This window comes from Pararge aegeria, chromosome Z, assembly GCF_905163445.1.
Source record: "Pararge aegeria chromosome Z, ilParAegt1.1, whole genome shotgun sequence".
In the NCBI taxonomy this organism is placed as follows: Eukaryota; Metazoa; Arthropoda; class Insecta; order Lepidoptera; family Nymphalidae; genus Pararge; species Pararge aegeria.
The window spans coordinates 6,394,218-6,410,506 of NC_053208.1; the positions used below are offsets into that span (position 1 = coordinate 6,394,218).

Sequence of the window (16,289 nt, forward strand, 5' to 3'; positions counted from 1 at the left end):
GTAGTGGGTTTATTTCATGGCGTCAGGCGGCAAACGGCCATAAAATAGATAAAAGGTTAATATAAACCCTTAGTACATAGATCCAAAAAACCAAAATATCCATTTAGACCTTCAACTTATTTCAGGTTCATCGTCACACACAAACTTGCAAAAAAATAATACCTCCATAACATGTCGATTCAATTTTCCGCGGCAAGACATGAGACACGTATAGTATCCGTAATGGAGCGAGAATTTGTTTACTCAAGAAACAAGAGGAAGATGCTTGGATAAATAATTACCACCCGCAGTTATTCAGCAATAATAAATAATAAATATATTACGACAATACACACATCGCCATCTAGCCCCAAAGTAAGTAAAACGACTGACGAATATTTTTATAAATAAATACTTAGAATATACATATAAACACCCGGACACTGAAAAACATTCATGCTCATCACACACACATTTTCCAGTTGTGGGAATTGAACCCACGACCTTGGGCTCAGAAAGCAGGGTGGCTACCAACTGCGGCAATCGGCCCGTCAATGCGGATCAAATGAAGCGATAGCGTACTATTGCTAAGTACCTATAAAAATTAGAACCCGAAGGAGTAGATTCTGGAACAGCTCGAACAATACAACAAATACAACGCGAAAAGTTCTCGAAATAATGAATACCACTTACTTCTGCCTAAGTGAAAGAATGGAAGGATACTTTAGATTCACTAGCCTAGAGAACCAAAATGATGCTCTGGAGTTTCTTACGCCTCTTCTCTATGACAATTGACATATGGACACCTTACGAATTGGAAGTAGTTCAAAAAGACAATATTAAAAAAGAGATAAATATGAAAAACCTCCCGAGGTCCACAAAGCCGGAGATGAATACTCCGTTATCAAACCTCGTACGCAGACTTCTTTGACGAATTCCGAGTAGACTGCTTGCATGCCGGGTACTTAAAGTGGAGTGCTCAGTAGGTTGGCCGGCGGATGAGACCTTCGTGTGGTCGTAGTGGGTTTATTTCATGGCGTCAGGCGGCAAACGGCCATAAAATAGATAAAAGGTTAATAGAAACCCTTACCTTACGAATTGGAAGTAGTTCAAAAAGACAATATTAAAAAAGAGATGAATATGAATTTATGAAAAACCTCCCGAGGACCACAAAGCCGGAGATGAATACTCCGTTATCAAACCTCGTATTGGTTAAGAATTGCTGTTTTCGGATTGGTTAGTTTTTAAATAGATTATTTTATTGGTTGTAATATTAGGACAATTTTGTATAAATTAGGCTAGGTTTGACGATGAAATATACTCAGTTACCAACCATCGTGAGTTTCACTTACCTACAACCATCTGGAGGAACTAAAGTACGCAACACCTTCATAGAATAAAGATATATAAAAGTAAAAAATGCAAGTACTGCGAAAATGAGGAAGCTGACGTGAATCCTATTATATTCAGTTGTTCAGCTTTTAGTGTTCAGACATTAATATTAGTCAGTGAAATAGACAGTATTAACACTGAAAACCAACATAAAACGAGTGATCCCCGCCACATTAAAAACTTATTAAGAAATAGTTTATAATTTAAGCCTATTTTTGCTTTTATTTGTAATAGTGTAGAAAAATTGTAAGATTTGAGTTAATTGTAATGTTTCAAAGAAAATGATAATTACTTAGTTTTAAGCTAAACTGTAATATTTTTTTTAAAGGCCTTAAAGGACTTGAATACATGGCCGTAAAATAAATTTAAAAAAATAATAACAATGTTATGAACCCTCGGGGTAGCCTGATTCCCTAGAGGACGCATCTCGAGGTGGCGGCTAGGGAAACGCTCAATGGTGGATCAAACCTCAAGAGGGTAGGAGGGAAATAGAATACCTCCCGAGGAGCACTAAGCCGGAGATGGATACTCCGCACGCAGGCTTCTTTGACATATTCGGAGTAGAGACTGCTCGCGTGCTGGGTACTTACGGTGGAGTGCTCAGTAGGATGGGCGGCGGAAAAGCCCCACGTGTAAGCATTGTGATTATACGTCCTTGACTTCAGGTGACAAACGGCCATACAATAGATAAAAGCTAGACACCCTACGTACAGAGAACGAACAAGTTATTATCTTTAGTATTTGATGTATGTATTAAAAAAGAAATAGTGGCAATGAAACTGATCTAAAAGCCCTCGAAATAATGAATACCACTTACTTCTGCCTAAGTGAAAGAATGGAAGGATACTTTAAATTCACTAGCCTAGAGAACCAAAATGATGCTATGGAGTTTCTTACGCCTCTTCTCAATGACAATTGACATATGGACACCTTACGAATTGGAAGTAGTTCAAAAAGACAATATTAAAAAAGAGATGATGAATACTCCGTTATCAAACCTCGTACGCAGACTTCTTTGACGTATTCGGAGTAGACTGCTTGCATGCCGGGTACTTAAAGTAGAGTGCTCAGTAGGTTGGCCGGCGGATGAGACCTTCGTGTGGTCGTAGTGGGTTTATTTCATGGCGTCAGGCGGCAAACGGCCATAAAATAGATAAAAGGTTAATAGAAACCCTTAGTACATAGATCCAAAAAACCAAAATATCCATTTAGACCTTCAACTTATTTCAGGTTCATCGTCACACACAAACTTGCAAAAAAATAATACCTCCATAACATGTCGATTCAATTTTCTGCGGCAAGACATGAGACACGTATAGTATCCGTAATGGAGCGAGAATTTGTTTACTCAAGAAACAAGAGGAAGATGCTTGGATAAATAATTACCACCCGCAGTTATTCAGCAATAATAAATAATAAATATATTACGACAATACACACATCGCCATCTAGCCCCAAAGTAAGTAAAACGACTGACGAATATTTTTATAAATAAATACTTAGAATATACATATAAACACCCAGACACTGAAAAACATTCATGCTCATCACACACACATTTTCCAGTTGTGGGAATTGAACCCACGACCTTGGGCTCAGAAAGCAGGGTGGCTGCCAACTGCGGCAATCGGCCGTCAATGCGGATCAAATGAAGCGATAGCGTACTATTGCTAAGTACCTATAAAAATTAGAACCTGAAGGAGTAGATTTTGGAACAGCTCGAACAATACAACGCGAAAAATCTGATATCTCACGAAAGCTTTTCAAGATTTGTATGAAGAATCTTTATGAACGTCAAATTTCAGCTGCTGAATGTGTATTCGAATACGTATTATTCCATTACGGGATAGCTCGCAAAGTCGTATTTTCTTTAATTAGAGCAAAAGAACACCATTCTAGCAAATAAAGTGTTCTATTTATTTCTACATTTGATCCACAACGACGACATCCATAGTCTCTTACGAATTGGTTATTTAAGTTCACATTTTTTAGACCTATATAATTTAATCAGCCATTTACAATACAAATTTATATTCAGTACTGGAGACACTGCGTTCCATAATTTTTAACGAACTGCGTCATTTTCTGTAAATAGCGCTATGAACAAATTTGCAGTTATTTCCATTTTGGCAATCGCGATAGAAGCATAAATAAATAGCGATTTTTTTTCAAATAAGGCCAAACTAAGAAGAACAAATCAGATTTAGAGTTATGTAAAAACTGGCCTCACCGGACTTCGGGAGTTACATCGAGTTGAATATTTGACGCAATGCATGGACCTTGTGTAACGGGGCATCCATACGAGGGTACTACTTCTTGGAACGAATACCGGTAGGAATATCAGACAGTTGCTTTAAAGGCGCTCAGGTAATGAATATAAGGAACTTTTGGAGGCACTGAAATCTCGATGTGAAGAACGATATCTGGAACATGTATTCCGCCCTCCGACAGAAGAAAAAGGGAAATTTAATCTATATTCCGAAAAGAATTATGTTTATTAATCGTCACAGCAAAAAAAGTTTATTAGGAACCACAAATGATGGGAAAAAACTATATTTTGTATATAGTTTTTAGAGCTGCCAGAAAAATACTCGCAAAACTGGCTTGGATGAATAGCGTATACGAAGATTTAAAGTATTTTTTTAAGTGATAGCATTCGTTGAAATTATTGATGTAGGAAAATTCAAAGAATATGCTCGCAGGACGGCAGGAAATCGAGCTGAAGATATTATTATAGATATATAGATATATTATAGATATATTGGTAGATACTATATATCAGCCGCATTCTCTCTTTATTTGGTTACGTAAGAAGAAAAGACAATGACTCCATTGAACGTCAAAGAAGAATCGAGGGCACCAGATCACGTGGAAGATCGCCCATGAGATGGGCCGACCAAATAAAGGCTGCAGTGGCGACGGTTAGTTAAGCGTGCCACAACATTTAAGTGACGACCACGACCGCTCAGACAAAAGCTTACAGACTGAGAAGAAGAAGATATATTATAGCCACGGTGCATTATTCCTTATAGGTTTGTACTGACATAGCTAATATAGCGATTCTGAAAAACTTTCAGCCTCAGTGGTTTGCAGGAGACTTACAGAGGAAAAAACAGCAGAGGAACGGAGAGTTTTGTGCTAGAGAACCTAGCAGGGTAAATACTAACCAAGAAATTATAACATGATGATGCCTTCAGCCTATCCATTAATTTTTTCCACAAGACCTGTACTGAAGGCATTACGAATTAGTCAAGTGCAGAAGCATTAGAACTTTTAACAATGAATGCAGTACATATCGACGTAAAAGTTTTAGGTAAAGGTAGCATAGGATCCTCAAACAGATACAGATTCGGAATCCAAAATGGATAAAGTAGTTGTAGTAATTGTATGATTATAATTTCGAATGTTTTAATGCTGCACCTTGCTTTGGTTGGATACACACTTCCCTACTTCCTTATTTTGTTGTTATGGCAAACGTAGAAGTTCCACATCGACGTCGCCTAGGCCCTGACAAACGTTTACATAGAGATTGTGCCGTAATAATATTCTGGGCTTAACTACACCTACAGAGTAGATTGCCATGACAGTAACCTCGGCCGAGAGCCCACTATTATTAGACAAATAGCTCAGTGCCCGGCCCAGCGCTACCATTAGTGATACGAATTCTGTGGCAGTTTCGTCTCGAAAATAAAGAAACAACTTCCACAGCTACTACTGGCACCATTGGAAGAACGCCGCGACCGAAAATCTAAGAGGACGGTTCCAAGAAAGCCGTTTCTGTTCTAAAAAAAATTAACGACGATAAATTCAGAGGAAATTGTATGGGACGCTTTTAGCAGGTGTAGCAAAACAAATCAAAACATTTTCAGTGGATAATGCATTGCAAGCCAATTAAAAAACCAAATAAAAATAAGCCATTTTAAAAAACTACATCTCGTTCTACTACGTCCTATTATAGCACCCAGTCTTCTGTACTTTCAGGTAATACCTACTGATATTAAAATGTATGTCGATTCGTCCAGAACACGTCTTAGCGAATTTCTGAAGGATCACACTTGAAGGAGAAAAAATAAATTTATATAAACATTGTGTAATACACACTATGTTTATATACGACGAGTATATATCGATATATGAATGTCCAGAAGGTACTTGAGTATGCTATATCCCACCAAATAATATTATATACTAAGCCTATTCACACAAACCACTTTCCTGCCTCTTGAAGCGGCATGATGAGCACAGTTGTAAAATTTTGGAGTAAACCACCTCGCAACCTACAAGATTTCATATTCACAAAATTCCTAATCGGTCTGTAAAAATTGTTTCTTCCCCACCAATTAGTGTTGCCCAAATTCAGTCTTGGTCTTGCAGTCTTGGTCTTGTTCTTGCGTTTTTGCAAGACCAAGACCAAGAACAAGACCGCGTATTTTTAGCAAGACCAAGACCAAGACTGACCGTGCAAGACTTGAGCAAGAACAAGACATAGCCTGCAAGACTCTTGCGTCTTGCAGCTAGGACTTAGCGCTATTTCACGGAGTAGTTAGGTGTAACAGTTCGGTGTATAGGTAGGTAGGTACGCTTAGGAATTCTATGAGACGCAAAAAACTATATCAAAGAATATGAAAAACTGGACCTATGCGCATTACGACTAATACCATAAACATAGCGAATAAAAAAATATCTATTAAAATCAAACTGAGTGCATGCATAGTTATGTTTTAACCATCGGCACTTTGATAATGCGGCATCAAAGGTTTTGTACTTACTTCTCAAAGAAATTTGCCGCTTTTCGGAAGTACATGGTTATGATACACGCGCCGGCGGCTTCTTTTGAAATCTAAAACAATCGTTGCCGCCGCGCCCAAATCATAACATTTGACACTATTCATGCAAAATAATTTCGAATTTTAAGAGTACCTACAGGTGTTCCAAAGAATAAATAAGTTTCAGAGTGCTTAGAATGAAAATGAATACATTATACTGATCACGCAAGTAGTATTATGATTAGGATAAAATGGTGAGGATAGGTAGTAGATGTCATAATAATTCATTCTAGTAAGTAATTATAATATTGATTACTTATATGGTTTTAAACTAATTACTTAGGTACTATTATTGTACATTTAGTCATTATATTTCTTAAGTTTTTACAAGTTGTTTTAGCAAATGTAAGCTTATAAATCATAAATGTTTATTAAGAAACAGTTACTTCCATGGAAAACGACATATAGGTCAGTTGATTTTTCGAATTTCTTATCAAATCTTCAGTTATTTATTAATCTGCTTGATCTTTACTATGGCTATGTTAATTCAAGCTCACAATGTTCCAATTCTAATACGTTTTTCTAAGATTTAAAGTAAACTTTAATAAATAGTAATAGACTAATAGGTAATTGCAAGACTTGCAAGACTCTTGCTGCAAGACCAAGACCAAGACCAAGACCAAGACCAAGACCAGGTGTATTGGCGCAAGCCCAAGACCAAGACTGGCTAAGTCTCGTCTTGTTCTTGCATTTGGGCAACACTACCACCAATATACAACCAAAACAATTAATTTCATTTCACGTCAACATATCAAACTGATGGAAGAAATAAATATAGGGAGTATTAGGTGGAAATAGATATTGAATCTGGTAATGAACCACTTTCCGAGAAACAAAACAAAACCAGTTCTCAAGACTAAAATTGAAATACACTTACCAGTCATTTTAATAGCACCAAAATGAAAAGCTAATACCAAAAGAGGACTTAAGAGAATAATATCACAATCTCAGTGTGAACAGTGCCACAAAAGCATCTTCGAATGATAGACATATTTAAAAAGGAAATTTAAAAAAAAACAACCGAATCCCCTCAACAGAATCATAAAACGAAGTGAAGCCATATTTGGTTATATCATAGGAAGTGTAGGTCACAAAAGTTCAGTCGATTGCGAAGATTTATAATATTAGTTACTACTATTTTCTTACTTAGCAAGACAGAACAGACAAGAAAAAGAGGAACACCGAAAGGTTGATGACGATATTGAAGTTTGGATTTTTTTTATTTTCCAGATTACTGAATATTCAGAATCAGCCAATTACGCATTTTATTCTTATCACCGCTCCACTATTTCATCGCGGAACAACCCAATCTCATAACCAGTAAGTGATTCATTGAATTATCACCCCACGAATTGCTATCACACAAGAACCTGTGCAAAGAGAATTGTCAATGGAATAACTGTTTATGATCAAACTGATTAGGAAAACTGCCCTGTTAAGATTTTATATTAATTAATTAAAACCTTCATAAAAGCATTTATAATATTATTTTCAAAATTTCACTCACGAACTCGTCAACAACGAACAACCTTGAAAGTAAGACGACGCCTATGCAAAAGAGAATTTAATTAAACTGAATATAGGCTTTGATGGTCACGCAGAGAAACGATTTTGTAGAAGCATTAAAAAATGTTCAGAATTGCACCCACTAAGTCGTCCGCATATTTTGAGTTGAAAACAAGGACCTTGTTTTCAACTCAAAATATGATCATTGTCAAGCTGGCGACTCGAACGAAGGTTAAACTTAAACGCTGTGCTATAAGACAGCAAAAGAAATGGGTTATCTGGGTGCAGAAAATATTAAACAGTACATAACAATGATTCACAAGAACGTTCAATGGTAAACATGATAATACGCGTAAAAAATAGTAGCGTGTAACAGAATAAAGGCTTTGATGGTCACGCAGAGAAACGATTTTGTAGAATCATAAAAAAATGTTCAGAATTGCACCCACTAAGTCGTCCGCATATTCTGAGTTGAAAACAAGGACCTTGTTTTCAACTCAAAATATTGTGATGTTATTAGTGATCGGCGAAAATTTTTGTACAATTGAGAATTCTTTAACACATTAAAAACAACCTAAAATTCTCTGAAAAAACTAATGGTAAGATACCGCCACCTGTGGATCAAGTGAATTGCAAAGGCGTTGATCACCACGCTGGGCAGGGATTTCGTAAAAACATTAAAATAAAATAAAAAATGTATTTGTTTGACCAAACACATATTTTTTAAAGATTTATTTGTACGAATACATATTTAGTACCAGATAGATTTGTCTTATTCTATACAGATTTAAGAAAGTTAATGCAAAATACATTACTTACTGATTATTAATACAATTTCTTTCATAAGCAAAGTGGAAAAAAGAATCCTTTGAAAACCGTGCAACCAGCACTGCCGCATTCTTATTTCAAATTCCGCAGACTTAGATCAATCATAATCTACTGTAATCTACTATAAATGTGCGTAATACAGATAGACAGATAGATTTATTGTTTTAAGCACGTTTAAATAATGACATTCGTTTAGTTTTTTTTATAATGACAATAATTTGTGTTGTACACCAATATATAATCAAATATCTCAAACCTGTTTGGTTTTATTATGTATGATAGTAAGATAATATCCTAGAACGGCATTAATATAAACATAAATATCGACAGTTTGTAACAAGAATTAATAATAATAACCCGACCAATGACGAAAATGAATCAAAAGTAGTATCGATAATAAGGATTCAATTCATTTCTTGTTTATGGCTTTTGTCTGTGCCAACTGGCACAAGGTACTTCTCCAATGTCTTGTAGATGGAGAAGGCACGAAAGAGATTTATCGGTGAAATATTATGATATGGTATTGCTCAGCACTGTTAATGTCACTCTGACATTTGTCACAGGACCTTAAACTTTCTTTCACATACAGATTGGCGAACTGTACTTACTAAAAAGTTTATACTAATGTATTTAGTCTTTCTTTTCGTTAGTTCACCGCCATGATCATCATCTAGATATTTTAAAGAGTTCTAAGTTTATTGCTATTGTATTAGTAAAATGGACAAAGTTAATAATAATAAAAAATAACATAGGAACAGTAAGTTTTACTTATCTTTCCAATCATACAGATTTTACACAGATAAAGATATATCGATATACAGCTGTCCCTAGCGTGAATTTTTGTCGTCTTATACTGTCTTGTGATTTATAAAAAAACTGTCAAAAAAGTCACTGGGAGGTAAAAATGAATTAAAATTAAGCAAATGCACACAGGATCCGAAAGGATAAATTCAATATGCAAAATCATAAACTGCACACATTTTGTATCTAGAAATACTTGTGATATCAATGTAATGTCAGATAAATTAAAGGAACTGCCGAGATATATAAGACGATAAAAAACTCGCTGTGTATTTACAAAAACAAGCGTTGCATTTCAAATGCAAAAAAAACATACCATTATGGGTCTGTCTCTGCAGCAAACCACAATAAAATATAAAAGGTAAAGTGAATTATACTTATGCAACTAATAACAAATATAATATATATGACTTAAGTCTCATTTGCTAACTCTGACCGATGGCCCTAATGCTGTTTTTATTTAGTACCACTAGGACAAAGTGTAAACAAGACAAGATTGCCAAAAAAATATGTATCTCCTCTTCTTGTTCTTTCATCTTCTTTCTCTATAACAGTTCTCTGTCATTGGTACTAGACAGGAGATTGAAAGAGATTGGGTACAGAAATAACAAAAAAAATATTTAACGTTTGAATCTTAACACACACTTGATCTTATTTAGTGAAGAAAACATTTATATTTCTCATACAAAGAATATCATAAGAAGGAGTCACAACATTTAAATGAGAGACCAAGATCACGGGGCAACTTGGGGCTGCCTTTCGCGATGATCCTCCCAACCAACACCTTACTGAGAAGCGTTGACAATATCTATAAACTCGGGCTTCAGACTGGCCCCACCTACAAGGAAACCATCGATGTCCGAGCAAGCGGCTAGTTCTTTGGCGTTGGCTGCAGTCACTGATCCTCCATATTGGATACGCACATTCTGAGCCACATCTGGCGATACGTTCAATGCTAGCCAATGGCGGAGGGATGCATGGACATCTTGAGCCTAAAAGAGAATTTGTAAAATGTAATAATGCTAGTTTTGTGTTGCAAGTTACGGATACTTTTAAAGAAGCTCGTACCGGAACGCTGAATCGCTTAGCGGCACGTATTTGTCAGTAGGGTTATAATTAGCCATGGCTGTAGTCTCTCACTGACCAGACCAGAGAAAATTCAGAAATTATAAATTCCCAAATTGTCCTTGTCAGGAATCAAACCTGGACCTGTCACTGCTGCACCAGGCAAGTTGTCAAAATAACACCTACTTCTATTCAATATTAAGAGATTAGTGCAGCAAAATCCTGTTAGATAATAAGCTTAGAAATAATAGTTAATCACCTGTTGCGGAGTGGCAGTTTTGCCAGTACCAATGGCCCACACCGGTTCATAGGCCAGCACAACATTCTCCCAATTGTCGGCAATGGCTGGCAACAGGGCCTTTATCTGCCTAAAGACAACCTCTTCAGTTTTACCGGATTCCCTCTCTTCAAGAGATTCTCCGATACAAGCAATGACATTCAACCCAGTGTCAAGGGCATGTGCGACCTTAACAAAACAAAATAAACAATATGTTTAGTGTGGATAGACATAGGTGCTGGAGTGGCAACCCTGCACCAGAAAGCATAGGATTGGTAGATCCAACCTCCAAAGGGTCTGTAGTGACAACATCAATAGTCACAGAGTCGCTGGTCATAATGGTATAAAACCATGGACTTTAGAAATCCCTACATAAGGGTCCGTCAGTGGCTATCAAGCAGTAAATATACATATCATCATCAGCATAATAATAACCAAAGTTAGCTCTTTCGATAAGACTAGATCCTGGGTTCAATTCATTCAGTTATTCATATCATTGAATTAAGAACATACAGGATCCTCATTCAGTCATTGTTGTATGCAATGTATTGTGTCCAAAATCAGTGAAAACTGTGCACATCTCATTTTACACCCGCGGAATGTTGCTAGCTCACACACTTTTTCCTTTTTTCCCATTTCATGGTGAACGTGAAGAACATTAGAGGTAAATAATTAATGTCAACTGCTAAATGGTATGAAGACACTAATCGTTTGTTCGAGAAGCCATTCTAAAGTGGAGTGGTTGTTGAAGCTTTAATATTAGTCGTGTTCTGTATGTTCTTAATTCTGTGAATATTATAATCCTCATTCACTTTCCCTTTGTTCTACTTGTCAAGTCCATTTATTTGATACCCATATTGAAGGACTTGTGAAAAATGATATAATCCGCCATTTTATGGTAGCGGCCATCTTGGATTTGAAATTTGTCGTGGCGTTTTCATTTGATGCCCATATTGAGGGACATATGATAATATCACAAACTAATTCACCACCGTTAGGAGCTCCCTTACGGTGGTGCATTAGTGCGTAGCAATGCCACAGACAAGCACACGGGATGTCAAGCTTGTAACAATCTGTCGTTTTCCATTGGGGATTAATTAAAAAATAATTTAGAAATTGATATTTAAAAGTTCACCACCCATCGAATCGAGAACATTTAGATATAAGGAATCTTGGAGAAAATAAAAGTATTTATTTTAAAGCCGCTTGTTTTGATGGGAATGACATTCGAGCTATACTATATTTTGACTACACCATGCTCACGCGACACGCCTCTTAATTAAAAAACAAGTAAAATAAGATATTATGTGTCTGTCATAAATATGTATCTATTTAACACTAACTTAGGCTAATCTTAAGTAAAATCACAACACTTAAATACGGACCATAGACCTTCAAGTAATTTGATCTAACTGGCTAGTTCAAATCTAACTGGTTTTATCCACTTGGTATGAATGGGTGGGAAAATTTGATTAAATTTAATGAGTTGTCAAATGGCATGAAGAAATATAAATTTTAGTATTTTTATTGGTCATTAAATTTGAGCTAGTGTGCTTATAAAACTCTCAGTAACTGCTGCAGAACCGTGGTGAGCTTCTTATAATTAATGGACTGACTAACAACAGAAGTTAAAATATGTTTCCTCATGCGACTGCTACTCTTTTCATTAACCACTCTTTACAACAAATATTAAGATTTTTACTTTTTCCTGTGCCCAAAGCAAATACTAAACCGGCTAAGACTGCCTGTAGACATAACCCGCGTCAATGCAGAACTGACGCCACTACAAAGCCTGCATGAACAAGTGTTGTTGTCTTTCAGATCGTGCCATATGATAAAACTGTTCTGACAATGTGTTTGATCAAATTACCTATCAAATATTTTAGTTGAAAATGCATTTTCTAAAAACCAATACAAGGTTAGCTCACCTTTTCAGCAATTAAATCATCCTTTTCATTAAAAATGGTCCTCCTTTCAGAATGTCCCAGAATAACCCACTCGCCACCAACATCTAGTATCATCGCAGGGGAAACTTCACCTAAAAATTTAGATTGTTTTAATAACCGCCATAATCCTCAACCTTATTATATCGCACTGCTGGGGTTCCTTGTAGCCGCGCGTAGGATTGATAGTTTGTATCCAATACTGGTAAAGCAACTTTTTTTTCAACAACCCTTGACTGCAATCTCACTTGATGGTTAGTGATGATGAAGTCTATGATGGAAGCAAGCGGAACAGTTAAGCGTATGCAAGTTATATTAGATCCCTTATTGGTTACTAAGCTGCATTGTATCAAACCGCTCAATCGTTTGGCGGCACATCTATACTAGGGCTAAAGCCTCCCACCAGACTAGACCAAAAAAAATTGCATAAATATGAAATTACAACGTTGACCATATTATCAAATAAATAAATAACCTGCCAGGAATCAAACCCGAGACCTCCAATTATAAACCACAGCGTCTACGGAGCCAGATAGGTTTTCAAACAATTGGTATCATATTATAATAACTGTGACCATTTGCTTAAAATGCTTTCCAAGATCTCTCCAGACTAGAAACTAAGATATTCATCTGCAATGATGCATAATCCAAAGAGTAATCTGCCACACAGCAAGCATTTCTAGATAATCATATCAGAAATGAGGCAATCCATAGAACTAGAGTTACATATACACACATAGCTTGTAGAATTTATGGATGTTGGGGTTCTAAGGTTCTGAAAAGGCAACCCCACATAGGTAATATACCCCCCATATATATATATTATTATGGTTCAATTATTACCTGTAAAAGCTCCATTTGGCACCTTCCAGCAATTTTGAGCTGCTACACTAATGTTATCAGGCATGATGCTTTTGACATAGGCCAGGTAGATGGAAGGCACTCCAATGACAACCTGAATAGCATATTTCTTATATTTTAACCAGTAATGAAAACTACTATTTAATTTTCATTTAGCTTAATAAAACATAGTGTTTTTTTTAGAAAGCTGAGATGAGAGGTGTCCGAGAGAATTCATTTAGATAGTGGGTGTAGTATGGCAAGCACATAAAAAAAGTTATTCAAATATAAGATATTGTGATCTAATACTTTAACAAGCATGCTAAGCTGGTTGTACAAAAAGTCCCATGAGCAGCCATTTACAATGACTTCATAGGTAAGAATACCAGTGTTGAGAAATAATGAGGCCTCACCAGACTGGTGCGTTTAACAGAAACTGGTCGTAGATAACAACTTTGAGGGAACAGAAATTGTAAAACATTCAATATTCTGGAACTTACCTCTGCATTAGGGTCCAATGGTCCCCTCATCAAATTGCTGACAATTTCAGTTATCTTGTCCTTATCACCATTCATCTTCCAGTTACCACCAACAATAAATCTACGGCTCATGATTGTTTTTGAATCCTAAACAGAAGATTGATATTTAACTTCTCAGATCCCAGCTACTAATTGTGTAAAGCAATGTTTGCATGGCTACACACACGTTAATATTATTGACAATATTCAGCATATGGTCAATTATATTGCTTATATGCTGGGCATATAAGCAATGAAGAAGAAAGAATTTAATTATGGGTAAAAAATATTGTCAATAATATTCTTATGGACCCCAGAATTTATCAATTGTTTCTTCTTACGTATCGAAGATATTTAAGAGTAGCAAGCCACCGGGCAGACAAAGTTTGAGAATGATGACCAAGGAAACCAAACTATTAGAGGAACTCGAGCTTTACAGCGCAATATTACGGCCGACTAATAATTTTCTAAAGCAGAGGCGCAAACAAGGTCGCCATTTTGTCACGGTACCGAGTAGTTGTGTTCCACCCCAAAAATCAATACGAGGGGTTCACATCCATCTACATTATCTATTTATATATATGTATATATATTCTTATCGCCTGAATAATATCATATACCTTCACAAAAAGAACATTAGACTAGAAAACAGATTTAAAATTGAATAGCTGTATGTAAGCCGGTGTTCCAGACATTAATAAGTATAATAAGAGGCATGGAAATAAGATATGCTTAATACTTACAATTTATCTCGGGATCACGAAAAATAACAACCGGCTCGCCTACCACCATAGAGAAAAGTGAATTACACGTAAAGGTGACCTCTTGGGGACGTCAGTTTTCACTTTTCAATAAGGAATCAGATTTAAGGATATTATTTGTTCATTGGCTGAAATTCTAAACTTAAGCCTCTTGTCCCTAAATCTAGCCAATCAAAAGCTCGCTTTTGTACTTCAATAATGAATCTACAAAATAGAACACACCTATTCAGAATGACCTTTGTGACATTGAGATTTCCGACCACAGATACCAGATAACTTACTCTATGAATCTATACACATTTTAAAACAAGCTGTAGAGGAAGTATGTTATCATACACACTTAAGCAAAGAGGACACGAACATTCCCCTGACGGAATAGGAATACATTTCGGCAAGTCTATTAAATTTTTTTTAGTTTGTATTTTTGTAGAAATTGTTGCAACAATAATGTTTTATTAGGTTTTGAATAAACCCCATTAACAAATATTTCTGGTAATATGTGGTTTACGCAGTTGACGCCGCAGTGAATAATTATTTGTACTATGTATACCATTGTGTAATATGATACTGTGTTGTTTTTTGTGAACCCAAATAAATAAATAAATAAATAAATAATAAAAAATATTTTTCATTTCGTTACTTTTTACGTACCCAGTAACAGACATTATAAATATATTTTTGAAAATGCCACGTAAACGGTCAGTGGTCACATTGTCGTTATCTGTGGGTAAATAAAGCGATCGTTTGCTGCTTTTTAAAATCTTCTAAATAATGGAAATGAATCGAAAATTATATCGGAGGGGTTATAATATTGTTGTAGTAGTACTACATTGTACAAATATTTACGAAGAAAAAAATAGTTGAACTTGACAAGACGAAATCGCGTCCGCAGCTTTTCTGTTTTATTATGAGGATTTCGACGTTTTTAATACTACTACTATTATTTTTTAATACTATTCTAGTTTTATTTAGATAAAAGGAAAGTAATCGTTGAAAGAATGCAGTCAGGATGCTGTCAGTAATGTTTGCTTCGATTTTGTTTACACACAGATGTGACGTGACGTGCGTAAAAATAATAGGTAGATATAGGTATCCAATATAACGTCTAGAATTATTTGGGTTATCTGAATGCTAAAAATATTAACAAGTCCGACAGGTTGCCCCCATACTTAGAAGTTCAAATAAATCTCCATCACACAATACAATCTATTCTTTACTATTAGTAACTAGATATTCTCGTATTTTCTTTGTATGAATTATAATTCTTATTAAGCCTCCTAGTAAAATTCCTAGAATTCGATACTTGGGTCGAATTCTAGGAATTTTACTAGAAATAGTTTTATTTTTCAAGTTTTCACTTTATGCCTAAACTAGAAAATTGGCGCAGTCCACACGCGTGCCTTGAGCGAGTTATAGTCTCGAATATGCAGTAATGATGGTTTAAACCGGCCAACCACCGCAATGGAGCAGCATGGTGGGTCAGGTTCTTCTATTCACTATAACGTATGGCCTATGGGAAAGGAGGCGTGTGTCTAGTTGTGGGACATTAATAA

At 35.8% G+C, this 16,289-nt stretch overlaps 1 protein-coding gene across 1 annotated transcript; it reads right to left on the minus strand.

Moving 5' to 3' along the window:
• Window positions 1-9,275: 9,275 nt before the first annotated feature.
• On the minus strand, window positions 9,276-14,866 carry LOC120636414 (triosephosphate isomerase). The gene is made up of 6 exons (XM_039907886.1): window positions 14,719-14,866; window positions 13,958-14,083; window positions 13,461-13,572; window positions 12,603-12,712; window positions 10,657-10,863; window positions 9,276-10,324 (listed from the first exon to the last, which is right to left on the minus strand). Exons 2-6 carry the CDS (start codon window positions 14,066-14,068, stop codon window positions 10,118-10,120), a joined length of 747 nt encoding a protein of 248 aa, XP_039763820.1. The 5' UTR covers window positions 14,069-14,083; window positions 14,719-14,866; the 3' UTR covers window positions 9,276-10,117.
• Window positions 14,867-16,289: the final 1,423 nt, after the last annotated feature.

Bases quoted from the DNA above. Each gene is read 5' to 3' on its own strand.
- LOC120636414 (XM_039907886.1), bottom strand. From the start codon at position 14,068: ATGAGCCGTAGATTTATTGTTGGTGGTAACTGGAAGATGAATGGTGAT. The intron at 12,713-13,460 runs GTAATAATTGAA...CTAAATTTTTAG, and splicing joins GCCAAATGGAGCTTTTACAG to GTGAAGTTTCCCCTGCGATG. The intron at 10,864-12,602 runs GTGAGCTAACCT...TGTTTTGTTAAG, and splicing joins ATGATTTAATTGCTGAAAAG to GTCGCACATGCCCTTGACAC.